This window comes from Mauremys mutica, chromosome 7, assembly GCF_020497125.1.
Source record: "Mauremys mutica isolate MM-2020 ecotype Southern chromosome 7, ASM2049712v1, whole genome shotgun sequence".
NCBI lineage: Eukaryota > Metazoa > Chordata > Testudines > Geoemydidae > Mauremys > Mauremys mutica.
Genome location: NC_059078.1, coordinates 59,993,429 through 60,008,696, shown reverse-complemented (window position 1 = coordinate 60,008,696; position 15,268 = coordinate 59,993,429). Strand labels below are relative to the sequence as shown.

Sequence of the window (15,268 nt, the reverse complement as noted above, 5' to 3'; positions counted from 1 at the left end):
AAAATCCAGCCTTAATTTTTAACTATTGAGCACGGTTTCCCAAGAGCTTTTCATGAAATGTATCAATAAAAATTTGGACAGAATGAATCTGAAAGCACGTGATAAGGAAAACTACTTTCAATCCAAACTATGGGACGTCTTGACAATTTCAAAACTGTTTCCAAACATTTTTCAAACAGAAAATTTTGTCCGAACTGAGCATTTTCCAGCGAACAGTTTCAGTTCAGATGAATTCACAATTTCTGACCAAAAACCATTTTGTCTAAAAATTGGCACCCAGCTCTAGTTATCCTACAGTCTCCAGCACTAGACCTCACTGTTCGCAGTGGCATTTCTGGCACTGAGGCACCTAGAGCACAAGTCAGAAATAGCCATGTAAATTAATGTACCTTCACCCTAATCTTGCGTCCCTTCCATTCTCAGTTGGTTTAAGAGCACAGCACCTCCAGATAAAGGATTCGTGCAGGGGCGGCTGCTCAGTGCTCCAAACTAGGTAGTGCTGCCTTCAATGCAGGACTCCAGGGAGGACACTTGAATTTCTTTGATCAGCCTGGCAGCCCCAGAACAGGACTGGCATAGCATCTTCCCTAGCTGTTTAGCTCAGGGCTGGTAGCAATGCCCACCTTGGCATTTTACCAGAGGCTGTCACTGCCTGTTGAGCCTTTCCTGCTGGGAATGCTCTCTTTCCACCTGCGCCCAATCACTCCTAGTTTATTGTATTTGCAAACTAATTATGATCCCCTGCCCCACCACCACTTTCATTCACTGCTTAGCCTAGATGTACATATTTAGTTCCTTTAATCTCTCCTCATAAACCCTGTGATGTTTTAGGGATTACCTAGACCAGAAAGGGCTTCTGTCACCACTAGCCTTATAACTTTGGCTGCTTTCATGCTAGGCTGCTGTGGCTTACAGCCCTGCCACCAGTCGCCAGTCTACAGGCATAATCGTGTCTCTTTGCCTTCCAGCAGCCTGTACTCCTTGGCAGGGTGACCACAATAGCCTGTCTGGTCCCAAGGCTCCCCAGATCTGCCCCCCAAGTTCTTAACTACCAGCCACTCAGACTTTTCCTTTCTTGTTTGTCATCCCCCCCAAAGGAGTGAGACTAGCCCCCAATTATCAGTCCACTTGAGGCCACACAGTTTGCACAACAGAGAACTGCTTGGGGTTCAAAATAAACAAAATAGCTCATTTAATAGAAAAAGTACAGATTCAAAGGTGGACTAGTCAGATAAAGCAATGCAGGCAAGTTACATGGACAGTGAACATAATGATGCCACTTCACCTTCTGTATTATATGGAGAACCTTCACGTCAAACCCCTTCCCTTCTGACAGGGTTTGCAGGGGGCTTTTTCTTTCTGCCTGGCAATTCATGGTTACACAGGGCAGGGGAAACACCCTCCTTCCTTAGTTTTCCAAGACTGAGGAGGTCTTTTCCATTCCGATGGCTTTCTGTTACCTTCATGGTCTGCCCTTCTCTCCCTGGGTTGTACGGTGCTGGGAGTTAGTTTCATGTAAGCCACTAGCCTGGGACGTGCCCCTCCCTGCTCGCCTGCTTCCTGACAGCTGCGAGGTGAGGGGGGAGTTAAACCTTTGGTACAATGACCATGTTCTACACACATACACCCGCTTACGTTCAGAACCATAACCTGTATACACCCTTCCCAATGACCACCAAATTCAGCATTTTACTTGACCTATATTTACACACAATAGCATTATATACAACCAGTTGATTCAGTTGCTTATTCTTTGGGGTGCAGACCCCCGTCTTTCCCTGTGAGTGTCTGGAGCCTGACTGTGTCAAAGCCATCCTTCTGATTCTTATAGTGCCTCTCTCGCTGCTCAAAAACTTCTGGGCATTGTCTCCACCTATGCTTAGGATGCTGCCTCCTGGGTAACTGAGCATTCCTCTGCAAGTAGTACTGCTTTCCCTGTCACAGAGAACAGGCTCCCTCCTCCCCTTCCTTTAGTCCCCGTGTTGTAAGCTAGGGCTGTAACTTCATTCCCCTCAGCACCCACTACACTTCCCGTGGAAGCCGGGAGGACCCTGAATGGCTATGAAGCTAATCTCTTGCATGGCTTGTTTTGGAGGGCTGCCAATTGGGATTTACTCCGTACTGCTGCCTTTCTAGACCGCTCTCTTGTGCTGAAATTCTATCCTGGATTAAAGCTGCGTATCCCTATGATCACAGCAGTGGCCGTGTGCAGCGGAGGGGGAGGGCAGCGAGAATAGACTCCTCACACAGGCAGAGTAGCACGTAGTGGGAGTCCACCTCTGATCTTTGGCCCACGTGTCCCTAACCTTCAGCATTCAGAGCCCAGATGAGGGGCTTGGTCATGTGGTTCCGCAGGTGCTCTGTGTGCAACTGGATTAATGTGTACTCACTGAGTCGGTGCCAGACTTGTAAACAGATGCTAGCATTACCACACCAATGCGTAGGAGAGGATGCAGAAAACGTCCATCAAACAATAGAAACCTCCCAAGCCCTAGCTGTGTATAACCTTTTATTAACCCGTAATTGACCTTTCTGGCCCACCATCATTCAGCGGTCTCTTTTTTCCAGCTGCTTCTCAGCATTTCTTCTCTTCCCTCCCCCCAAACACATTTGGGCCAAGTCCATCCCACCCCTTCAGTACAGCCCCCAAATCAGCCACCACCTGTGGTGAACCCTACTGAGCTTTGAAGTTATCTATTGCTGCTGCTGCCCAAATGGGACACCCCACCCTGCAGGGGGGGAGAGAGGGCTGGCTCTGGTCTATTGTTTAAGGTCACTGCAACAGAAGAAACTAATAAACTCCATACTAAAGTATTAATGGCCCCATGAGTTTCACTGCCTTGCATGTGAATGAGAACAACAGCATCTGTGAAAGAAACTGGGCTTGTTAAACCTCCATCTCTTCTAACTCTGAGAATGTTTCCCAGCGCTTTCCCGTTGTGCCTGTGATCAGTATATGCCACTAAATGCATTTCTAAATCCATCCTTGTTCTGATCCCAGGTGAGCCACGCTCTCTGCTTTACACTGCTGCTTTAAGGTACCTGATTTGCAGAGCCAGCGGTGCCAGCGACAGTAGTAAAAGTTCCCCCCACATGTACGTCTTTCCCAGCTCACTTGGGTAACAATGCTGGCAACTTTTGCAGTTTGTTTTAGCAAAAAAATCTCAATTCTTTGAACCTGGGTATTCCCAGACTGCCAGCCACAGGAATGCCTTAGTGGGCCAGGGGAATGTGAATGTTTGTACAGAACTTAGGAGATGAAACGTGTTAATCAGTAGAACTCGTGTGTGTGCATGCATGAATAATACATTCTCCAAAGGGCAAATCTGTAGACAGGAAGTATGACTTAATGGTTCTAAAGCACAGGACTGGATGAGTCTCTAAGTCTGCTCCCAGTTCTGTCACTGGCTTCCTGTATGGTGCTGCTGGGTGAACTGCAGAGAAGTTAAGTGACTTATTCATCTGTGAAATGGCTATAATGCCTAACTCAGCATTGTGAGGCTTCACTTGTTCAGTGCTTTGAGATCTCTGGCTGGCATAAATGCCAAGTGTCAGAATTTCTTTCGTTCTCCTCTCATTGACTATATCTGGCAAAATCCCACAGCTAAAAGCTCCCCCATATGCCCTTACAAATACGTTTTCATGTCACAAGCAGCAGGAAAGTGTTTATCAGCAAAGTGTCCTTGGCAGTAACTGCTACATGCTGGGGATTTTTCTGTGTAACGTCTTATGTCTGGCAGCAGCTTCTCTTCTTTTTAATCACTGTTTTTCTCTTTCTCTAGATGATATCTTCTCCTCTAGCAGCCAAACCAAGGCGTCCACCCCCAAAGGCCGATCCTCTCAGACAGCCTCTGAATCAAAATCTGAAAGCAAGGCATCAAGTACATTTGATGACCCACTGAATGCCTTTGGAGGCCAATAGACAATGGTGGGTGTTGCAGAGAGAGGGCCTTCTCTGCGAGGTTATCCTGACCAGTACTAGTACTCTTATGTCAGCTGTCTTTGAGTAGAGAATCTGATGACCATGGACATTCGAATGACTGGCTCCCCACTTTACATGGTTAGTATCTCTTCCCTGCACTGGGTCTAATCACGCCTAACACTGTAAAAAGACTCTCCAATCGTAACTTTCTGCAGTCCTGTTTCAGTGCTGCCCAGATGACATAGCTTGTGCAATACCTGCGATAATGTAATCTATTATACAAAGTGTAAGTTCTTTTATTGAACAGATCTATAGGAAAAAATCACTGATATTGTGAAATAGTAAATGGTGTTTGCTAAACCAAGTCCAGCTGTGCTTGTCTTGCTTTCTGCTCTGCTGTTTGCTAGCAGCCTCTGCCTCCAGATCCCAAAATGGGGAAAACCAACACCAGATATCTCATTGGGTCAGCAGTCTGTCTACTGGGTGCATCCTGTAAGTTCATGTCAGTTCCTCCCACCAGGGAGCAGCTTTACCTCTTGTCTCTTACAGATTGGAGCATGTTGTCAGTGCTTAATAGATAAATCTTCCCAGAGGAGAGGATGCCAAGTGAGAACTAGAGGAATGGAGAACAGATTTTTGCCCATGACTTTATCCAAGCTGCTGAAAAATACTGGATTGAGGCAAAGTTTCCATTGGTATCGGTGGGAGGAGGAACAAGGTCCTTTAGTGCTGTGGCACTGTGCAGAGTATCTTTACCTTGCGAGACTGTTCCTCTCCCCCCCCCCCCCCCCCCCCCCCCCCGTTAAAGCCCATTTACAGTTAGCAAAGAATGAAAGTAATTGGAGAGCCCAGAAATTATTCAGGAACCTGAGAGATGTTGAGCACTTGCTGTTCCCACTGAAGTCATGATTCTGAGCACCTCTCAGGGGTCAGGCCCTAAATGTGTTACCTGGTAACAACTGTGTTTTATTGTACGTCACTGGGCACACCTAATCAATGGTATAAACTGTGCCCCACCTATTGGGCATAATGTTTGGAATCCATTGAGAATCTCTAGAACCTCTGGTGTGGGGACCCGGTGTCTGGTTTTTGACTGGAAGACCAGGTCAAAAAGGGACACTGGCAGCTCCAGTCAGCACCGCTGACTGGGCCGTTAAAGGTCCGGTCAGTGGTGCTGCAGAGCTAAGGCAGGTTGGTCTCTATCTGTCCTGGCACCACGCTGCGTCCCGGAAGGTCCAGCTCCTAAGTGGGGGGGCCATGGGGCTCCACATGCTGTCCCTGCCCCGAACACCGGCTCCACACTCCCATTGGCCGGTTCCCAGCCAATGGGAGCGGGGGGTGGTGCCTGTAGTGGGCAAGAGCAGTGCGGGTAGCATCCTGCTCCCCATACCTACTACTGTCAGACGTGCTGGCCACTTCCGGGGCGCATGCAGCGTGGTGTCAGGCATAGGCGGCAGGTTATATACATTTGCGGTGCTCGGGCTCCAGGAATATTCAGGGCCGGGTGCCCTGCTCCAGCAATATTTGGAGCTGGGTCTCTCCCCCGGCCCTGCCTGGATCGGGCCCCGGCCCCCGCGGGCCTCTTCCTCCCCCCCGCCCGCCGCGTCCCTGCCTGGAGCAGGTCCCAGCCCCTGCGTGTCCCCCCCTGGCCGCGCCGCGTCCCTGCCTGACAAAAAGCAGCGCGCTGCTGCCGGAGTAGAGCGGCTCCCGGCAGAACTGCTGTCTGCTGCCCCAGGGTCCTAGTGCCTGCCCTTCGCTAATGGCAAGGCAGGCTGCCCTTACCCTGCCCTTACCCTGCCCTAGCCCTGAGCCTCTCCAACACCCCAAACCCTCATCCCCAGCCAGAGCCTTCATCCCCCCGCACCCTAATCCTCAGCCTCAGCCATAGCCCTCATTCCCCTGCACCCTAATCCTCAGCCCTAGCCCTGAGCCCCCCCCAGCATGAACCCCTCATCCTCAGCCCCACAGCCCTCACCCCGCACCCCAACCCTCTGCCCTAGCCCTGAGCCCCTTCCTGCATCATGAACCCCTCAGCCCCACAGCCCTCATCCCCTCACACCCTAATCCTCTGCCTGAGCCCCTCACATCATGAACCCCTCATCCACAGCCCTCACCCCACACCCCAACCCTCTGCCCTGAGCCCCCTCCTGCATCATGAACCCCTCAGCACCAGCCAGAGCCCTCATCCCCCCGCACCCTAATCCTCTGCCCCAGCCCTGAGCCCCCCATCATGAACCCCTCAGCCCCACAGCCCTCACCCCTGCACTCCCTCCTATCCCCAAACTCCCTCCCAGAGGGTGCACCCCCTCCCCTTCCCATGCACCCCTTCCCACCCCCCTCCCAGAGCCTGCACCTCTCACCCCTTCCTATGCCCCCAGCCCAGAGCCTGCACCCAAACTCCATCCCAAAGCCTGCACCCTTCACCCCCTCCAGCCCACCCACCCACTGCCCCAGCCCAGAGCCTGCACCCAGCACACAAACTCCATCCCAAAGCCTGCACCCCTCCTGCACCCTAATCCCCAGCCCAGGATCTGCACCCCAGATCTCCCTGCCCCCAAGCCCCCTTCCAGAGCCTTAGGCAGGGGGGGGCGGAGTTGGGGGGCGGGTTCTGGGCACCACCAAAATTTCTACAAACTTGCCACCCATGTCAGGACAGGCAGGCAGCCTGCCTTAGCCCCCCTGCTGCAGCGCTGACCAGGAGCCACCAGAGATAAGCCCAAGCCTCAACCCTCTGCCCCAGCCCTGAGACCCACCCAGAGCCCGCTCCTGCACCCCAAAGCCCTCATCCCTGGCCCCAGCCTATAGCCTGCACCCTCATCCCAGAGCCCTCACCCCCTGCACCTCAACTACCAGCCCGGAGCACCCCCAAAGCCAGAGCCCCCTCCTGCACCCCAAACCCCTCATCCCTGGCCCATCCCCAGAGCCTGCATCCCCAGCCAGAGCCCTCACCCCCTCCCGCACCCCAAACCCCTGCCCCAGCCCAGTGAAAGTGAGTGAGGGTGGGGGAGAGCGAGCCATTGAGGGAGGTGGAATGTAGTGAGCAGGGGCAGGGCCTTGGGGAAGGGGTGGTGCTAGGATGTTCAGTTTTGTGCCATTAGAAAGTTGGCAACCCTAATCTCGGCTTGGGAGCAAAGGCTCGAATTTTGGCAGGGGAGCCGCCCTGGTGTCGGATGTCCTTTTTACCGTCCTTGAGGTAAGTCTCCCCAAATTTGGCCCAGTTATCTGCTGAGCATGTGCAAACCAGATTCCATCTGCATTCAGCATGCTCTGTCCCCCTCTCATCTCCCATATGTGACCGGATGGGCTGTGCCATCACCACAGTGAGAGCATCCTCCATCTCCAGGCTGTGGGGAATGAGCAGGACTTTCCCTGCTATTGTTCCTCCTGGCTGGTGGGGTTGCCAGGCTGCTGGGCACCAAAACTGGGAACAGGAAGAGTCTCCTTGCGCCCTCTGCTGGCACCTGGGCAATGTGGAGAAGAGGGAGGCGTTAATTCCATTCTCTATTTCCTAACTTTCAAGTGCTTGACTTTGCAACCTTAGTATTCTTTTAATATAGTGCTTTTTGATGCAATAGCTATACAGCAGTTGAAAACCTTCCAGTAGAGGTAATGCCATTGGAAAGCAGAACCTGGGGCAATTGGGGGGAGATAGGGGTGGCTTATTTCAAAAGTAGGGAGGAAAGAGGAAGACAAGGGATGTTTCTGCTTTCTGAGCATTCCTCCCCTAAATGTCTCTGGATCTGCTGTGCTTTAAAAAGAAGGGCCCAGGCGTGTAACCATCTAATCCTGAGTGACTCAATACCTATCTGCTAGGCAGCCCCATGGCAATGTCAATGAGTCAGTAACTTAGTCTCCATCACACTCCTACAGTCTGCGTGCCAGGGGTGTAAAAATCTACTTCTGCCAGCAGGCTGCTGCTGAATGTGAGATGACCTCATGCTGGATGTTAAGAGAGAGAGATCCAGTGTGATCAAGGCTTCATTTAGATCTGAAGCTGGAAAGGGTAGGCCACCAGATAGCATTCTTGTTATCCTGTGAGAATTGATACTGAACTTGTGTGAATTTTGCACTCCTCACCAAGCTTGACATTCTAAAGCATCTTCTGAAATTTTTATCAATTTGTAAGTGATCTAGTCTAGAGCACAGCCTGCTTCAGCATGTGGACTCGAAGAACACTCTAAATCTGAAATAGATGCCACCTCGAAACTTTGAATGGTCACAACTTGCTTATGTCAGAGTTCAGCTGACTCCCTTGAGCAGGGGTATGATAACTTCTCTCACTTCTCCTGTCCAGTATCACTAAAGAACAGGTTAGCAGGGGGAGGGAAAGGCGTTTTGGTCCAGCTGTGCCCATGATGCCAGTCTGGCTGGAGTTTTATGCTTAAATGATCAGCAGTGAAACAGTTAGCAGTATTCATGGTAAACTTGGATGCTTAATGACAATCTAACATCCATTTAAAATTTCAGAGCTCCTGAATGTGCAGACCTGTTGTTGTGCCCTATATACAGGTCCATAGTTATGCAGGGCACTCTGAATAATAATTCTTTGGTCATTTTGCCTCTGAGCTCTTGTGGCAGAATGCTGCTACAGGCTCAGCCTATCTTGGTTCTTTGGGAAGTGATGGAATGGCATTCTGCTGCATGCTGTTCATGCTTCATTGCTGTGCAGCCCTTTGTGTGGAGTTGGCACAGCATCACAATGCTGTCATGTTTCTACCAACACACAGGATAATAGAACCTAGGGAGCACTACAGCTAACTAGAAAGTAGGATTGTGCTAGAGCTGTTGGCATAAAAACAGTCCCATGAATAAAATAGTAAATCAGTGCTCTAGCCTTCCTAGGCTAGTCTGGGAACATTCGTAATCTGTAACACTGAGGAAGTGTGAAACGATCCCATTATCTCCGCGGCACCAGGGATGTGCATCCAGATGTAACAAAAAATTTTCCATGGTCACTGGCATGACTTGAAATAGGTAAATTTTTTTGCTTTTGAAGGATCGTTCAGATTCTTGCTCTGCCCTGGATTTCTTATTCGACTTATGATCCAAAAAGTGGAACTCAATGAAAAGACTCCCATTGATGTCAGTGAACTGTGGGTGAGGCCCTTACTCTCGCCGTCTCAGTTCCCACTATGTAATACTCCCCTAAGTCACGGAGGTATTGACCACGAATCCGTTAATGGGCACTCTCCCACTACAGGAGTGGGTGCCATAGAACTACCTAGACAGAGAGTGAAATGCCTGGTCATTTTCACTTTTCAGTTCTCCAGCCCCAACACAACACTGGTGTATCTGGGTTTCCAAGCCTGCGGCGGAACAGTTAAAAAGCTGTAAATCACCTTAGGTTTGTAAAATAATTCCCTTCCTCTCTGAACCAATGCTTTTGGACCTAAACTAGTTGATAGTGCCCCTAGAAGGGAAGCCAATAGATCTATGTATGCCCAATGATGCAGCGCAACATAGTGTATTCTGCTTTGACAACGGAACCTAAGCACTAGTGTGTGCTAGAAGAGCAAGATAGCGGGGTGTGTGTGTATATCTATATAATGTGGAAGATTTCATTTGTGAGCTGGGTGAGCGTCAAATCCTGCCTACAGTCCATTAGTAAAAACCTGCTTTTGTTCTCTTATTCTGAAACGGTGAAATGTGCTTTCTGATCTGCATCCATTTCAGAATCAAAATACTTCTTGTTCTGCCTTAGCTGTCAGCGTAGGAAGAAATGCTCTGAGCAGTCACTCAGTAAACACTCCTGCGAGAGTGATTCTTGTGACAGATGCTCAGCTTTCCTGTAGCTTGTAACGTGGACAGTGGCTGTCACTAATTTTTGGATAGCTGCTTTCTATCCCGCCCAGTCCTTGAATTTGCATGACTGATACTAACATTCAGAATGTGGCTAGAGGTCAGGAGCCAGCAACAGCAGGGGTATGACTGAGGGGGAAGCTACAGTTGTGCTTGTTACCTTGACAACAGCTCCATTAACATTAACAGGAATAATAGTGACAGTTTGAAATGTGTAGAGAGCAGAACGTGGGTGTCCTCACTGAGCAGGTTTTAAAACTGAGCTAGCGCTGTCTCTCTGATCTCTGTGCCATAATACAGTATGAATGTCTCGGTGGAACGTGTCCTCGTAGGGTTCATGGGAATGCCCACATCTGCCCTGCCGAAAAAGAGATCTGACAATGGTTCTACCTTTAATTCCCTTCCCTTGCATTATAAAGGCTTTAAAGGGGTTTAATGAAATACAATGGGTTTTTTCCTCCTCCTCCTCTTCCTCTCAGCTATTCATATCATAATCTTTTGGTGTTGCTGAGAAAATGTTTCTGTATCGCAGTAGCGCAAGTGATGGGCCAGGGCCCCATTGTGCTAGGTGTTGTACAAGCACCGAACAAGACATCCCTGCCCCCAAAGAGCTTATTCAATTGCAAGTGAAGGATTGGTAACCCTAGAGATGAAAGGCCTCCTTTGCTCCATGGGGCAGGGGCAGTTTCCACCCCACTCCTTTGCCAATCTGCCTTGCCCCTGGATATCCCCCCTTTAGCGGTTTGTCTTGATTAGCATGTGTGGTGCTGTTTTAACTTTAGTTACTATGATTGTGGAGTGGCTAGAGTAGCATTTACAGACTTTTGTCCCAGCTCTGGTTTGCTCTTGGGATCAGCCTAGGTTAAACCCCCCCAATGTTAACCTTGCATTTGTAGTACCATTAACTGGTAGTCAGTTAGCGCCTGCTAAAACAGGTCCACAAATGATCCTGGGAAGGATAGTGTCCAGGGTCCATGGCCTATTTAAATCCTCTGTTTACAGCCTTCCAAATAGGGTAAGAGGATATTTATCATTCTATGCCGGTGAGAAATAATGTGTAATTCAGGCATGCATATTAACTGGGTGTGAAGCCAGAGAGCTACAGTGATTCTGACTTATGCATAATTTAAAAGCTAATCACCTTTTAAAAAGTGAAGCAGTTGGCTTATTAACAGGTGCTAACTACACCTGCCTTGTTCTTTTGGTGAACTGTGCTGCCAAGAAACCAATCTTTGTTTCTGGGCTCTCCTGGGTGAGGTGAACTGAAAACGGACTTGGTTCGGCCGTGCTAGGCCTAGGCCACTGTACCAGGGGCCTCAGAGTTATAGCTGACTTTGCATTAATTTATTTTAAGGCTATTAATTTCCAGTTCCAAAATGTCTGGTTTTAACAGACATTATAAGCTAGATCCACCTTCTCTGAATAGTTTGCTAAGAGTTTGACTTGTGGGTGAATATTTTGTAAAACGTAAGAATGACATGTAGTGTGCTATATTTATATGGTCATGTATGTAACATATGCTATGTAAAACATCAATAGACAAGACCTGTGTCACACTTTGGGGACCAATGTGTCCTCTTGCTTATGCTAGTTTTTATTTCCCTGGGGGTGTGAGCAGCCATGACTCCTGTTACAGGACCATGTTGCTTGGGGATTTTTCATTCTTCCTACATGGGTAAGATCCCCATGACTGGGTATTTGCTTCTCCGAATAAACAATGGGGGTCTAAATAAGGGTATTCTCTGTTCTGAGTGAGATGGAGATAAGACAAACCCCTGTTGTGATGTAGAGGCCACCCACGTCCACAAGAGCCCAGACCGGGGTTCCTTCTCTAAATACATCTCCTATTTGACTCTCAGTTTCCTATATACCAAACATATAATGGAGCCCCCTTACCTATTTCTTCCAATCGCTAATGCTCTTACACACCATGCTTTCCTCAATAGCACATCAGTGTTTTGTTGCATAATTGGACCCTGATTTTTCAGAAGTGACTTGTGGTTGTGAGTATTCATCCTGAGGCACATTTCAAAAGTCTCTAGCTTTTTAGGTGGCCAGTACTTTCTAAAATTCAAGCTCCTGTCAAGTGTCTCCAGTTAGGTAACCAAGCTCCCTGGTCACATGAAAATCTTGGCCTTTAGACACCCAAGAGCTGAGAAGTGGGATTATCCTTCCCCCTCCACCCCCCCCCAAAGAAAAAAATTACCCTCCCCTTTTTATATTTGGTGTTGTGTATTACCCCCTGCTTTACCCCTCAGCTACCAAACTACGTCTGGTTTTACTTGCTTTATGTGCTGGTCTTATGAATCAACTTTTTCAAACAGAAGTGTAGTATGAGTTAAGCTCATGTTATCTTTCTCTAAAAAGCACTAACTTTTGAACTTTGCTGTTAACTATTTTGCAATAAATGGCACATTCTTATCTTTAGACAGGTTAAAAGCTACCTTTTGCGTACAGTAGGGAGCTGGAACTCCTAGGTGTAACCAACTCAGTTGGTTACAGATTGTCTCAGGCTAAGTAGAATTCAATTTACCACTGGTTGAAAGTTGTTGCTAGTACCTGTTCAAGCATGTGTGAAGTGAATTTGAGGGGGTCCTGGTCCAGTTCCTATGAAACAAGGCTTATGTAGCACAAAACCCACCCTCTTCTCCCAGAGCATTAATTATTCCTCTTATTAGTAGTCCTAGAAGAGAGGCCAAGGCATGAAGGGGGTCATCAGGCAAGAACTTTCCTTTTAATCCAGTATGGCATAGGTCTAGCTCACAGTCAATCCTCATTAGTAAAGTCACATTAGGGAAAACTTGGGCAGTGATTTTGTGCTCCACCTGTTCTGTGGTTAATGATGATAGCTCAGTATAATGCTATGCTAAAAGATGGGAGAAAGTAGGTTCTACAATGAGAGGGGATGAGAGGCCCTTGGCTGACCAGTGCTGTTTCCAAGATCTATGTACTCTCTATTTATGCAATGCAACCCAAAGCTGCTCTAATAGCACCACTGTGCCATTTCTTTGTAACTTATGTTTGTATGTTTTTCTTAAAGCCCTAGGTCCTGGTGTTGGGTGGCCTATGAAAGCGAATACTTAGTCCTGCTATGAGTTCAGGGGGGCCTGGACTAGATGCCCTCTCAAGGTCCCTTTCACTCCTATGATTAAAGAGTATGTGCTTGGCCTGAAATAAAACAATCCCCAACCCCCCACATCTCAGTCTTTCATGCCTGTGAAGAAGAGCTTGAAACACTGAAGAGCCCAACCTTTTTTTTTGTAAATCGTCTGTATTTTTTGTTTGAAGAGGTGGGGTGGGTGATTCTGCCTGTGTTTAAGAGTTCAGTGGCCTATAGTACCATGCTTACAGCTTGTACCTGCTCTCCTGTGAAGCAGGGGCTGATGACAAAGGGCCCTCTGCCTGAACAGCTGGCTATGGGCATTGCTTAATTACTACCTGCAGAAGGGGTGGGGGGCGGAGAGAGGTGGAAGTGGTTAATTTATCTTATAATGACCCCCTGGACCCAGCCTGGCACCATTGAAACTACATTTCCCATCAGCCCCAGGGGGCTGCCAAGCTACAACGGCGTCACGTGATTACTGTTAGCGATGGAGAGGCTGCATCCGGGTCCTACTCTTCCTTCCCCTCCCTCCCCCCGTAACGACCACAACAAGCAGAAAGGAGGAAGCGCTAAGGCCTGGTGGACACCCGCCCTTGCTGGTTACAGAAGCACCGCCCCTGCGGCGAGCTGATTGGGCAGCGGTTGTAAGAACGGCCGCCTTATTGGTCAGTGGGAGTGAGGAGGGCGGGGATGTCACAAAGGATAGGTAGGCGCGGCGGCTCAGGGAGCGAGCGACGGCGCAGGCGGAGGGGGTGGCTCCCCCTCCCTGTCTGGCCCCTTCTCCCGGTGGCGGCTCCTCCATGAGGGCGCCCAGGGCCGGCGGCGGGTTCCCGTGAGGAGCGGTGGGCGGGGCCTGGCGCTCGTCTCCCGCGCGGGCCCGGCGGCTGCGGCAGGTGAGACCCCGAGTCCCCCTCCCCCACCGGGGCCCGCCCCGCCCCCCGGGCCGCTCTCCTGGCGGGGCGGGGAGCTCGCTGCCGGGCGGCCCCGGGCCCTGCGCAGCGCCCCTGCCCCGGCAGCGATCGCTCCCTCCTTTGTTTGCAGGCGCCTCTCGCTGCCCGGCCCAGCCCGCGGGGCCCCGCAGTCCCCACGGAGCTGGGCGGTGCGGGGCCCAGGAGACGATCTGCCCGGGCGCCCATCAAGGCAGGATGTCGCCCTGCTGCCAAGAGCCCGCTCGGGGTTCCGCGTGCGCGGAGCGAGCACCGCCCTCCTCAGCTGGGGCAGGGGTCAGCACTGGCACCCGGGGGATTGGCGCTTCCTAGGCACGTGCTAGGTACACCGCGTGGAGGGGCTGTGACCCCGTCCCTCTCCGGGAGCTAGAGCTTTCTCTCCGGTGGTGCTGCTGCTGCTAAATTAGCAGTGCTTGTCACACTTTTCTCTCGCCGCCTGGCGGTCTGCACTGTGGGGTTAACCACCGTTTTATTTAATGATTCCTTGCGTTTAAAAGTCAACAGCGAGCGGTTTGTTTGTCAAAGAGCGCATCCTGCCTTTGCTAAAACTGCCCTTGTGTTCTCCGTAGGTGCAACATTTGAAACATGAACAGCAAAACGCGTTACCAGTTTTCAAAGCTGGAACACAGTTGTCTGCGACGTTTCCAAACTAATCGTTACACAAGGAATTTGTAAATCCTTTGTAATGGCCAACAAGAAAGAACCTCCTTTCTTCAATGATGATAACGTGGGACCGTTTCACTACAAACTTCCTTTTTATGAAACTATGGAGCTCTTCATTGAGACACTTACAGGAACGTGCTTTGAGCTGCGAGTGGCTCCCTTTGAAACAGTGATTTCTGTGAAAGCTAAAATTCAAAGATTGGAAGGTACTGTCTCTCTTCTTTATAAAGCCAGCACATTGTATATCATTTTAAAGGAAAAATCAACTTGCAAATGACCCTTAATTATAATTGTGCTGAAGATCAAGCTAGGGAATTAATGTAATTGGGTGATGCTGTTCGTCCATAAATTAGTTTGTAGCTAATGGTTTAGTAACCTCTGGTTTAAAGAGACTTCTGACATTTCTTGTAATATATTCCTCCTTGGTTTTTGTACATCCTGCTAAGGTATTATAAGGGCACAGTTTATCACTAGTAAAACTTTAACAATTTTTCCTTTTTTGGAGATAGTATTCACTGTGTCAGAGGATTATCTTAGACACAACTTTTTGGTTCACATATTTGTCTTGCCTATAGTTCACTGACTGTTTCTAGGTATAGTCAGGAGTTGGACTCTGCTTTTTCTTAAAGTGACAAAGTTGCTGCATGTGTTGAAGTTAAAACACCTTTTATACTGATCTTATTCTACAGTATGTAAAAACTTTATAAAGTGAATGGGGACTTATTGTTAACTATTAGATCTAAAGCATCATGTGAAGTATGGCCCCGCTCCCAGGAGGCCTAACTCTAAGGGTTAAATCTCCCTCCCTGAAACTTTGCACTGGTGCAACTAAAT

General features: G+C 49.2%; 2 protein-coding genes across 7 annotated transcripts in view; both read left to right on the top strand.

Annotated features, from left to right (window-relative positions):
- WASHC2C (WASH complex subunit 2C) overlaps positions 1-4,286 on the top strand; it is a 61,998-nt gene extending 57,712 nt beyond the window's left edge. For all 4 annotated transcript variants that reach the window (XM_045023803.1, XM_045023801.1, XM_045023802.1 and 1 more), the window contains one exon: positions 3,783-4,286. In XM_045023803.1, the coding sequence (XP_044879738.1) occupies positions 3,783-3,922 (140 nt within the window). In that variant the 3' untranslated portion in view covers positions 3,923-4,286. The remainder of the gene's footprint in view (positions 1-3,782) is intronic.
- Positions 4,287-13,531: 9,245 nt separating this feature from the next.
- The window catches only part of ZFAND4 (zinc finger AN1-type containing 4), a 36,822-nt gene continuing 35,085 nt past the window's right edge, over positions 13,532-15,268 (top strand). For 2 of the 3 annotated variants that reach the window (XM_045024002.1, XM_045024000.1), the window contains exons 1-2: positions 13,532-13,717; positions 14,341-14,640. In XM_045024002.1, coding sequence (XP_044879937.1) covers positions 14,457-14,640 — 184 coding nt within the window. In that variant the 5' untranslated portion in view covers positions 13,532-13,717; positions 14,341-14,456. Of the gene's footprint in view, positions 13,718-13,904; positions 14,084-14,340; positions 14,641-15,268 lie in introns of those variants that run through there. The other variant, XM_045024001.1, reaches the window with a different exon arrangement.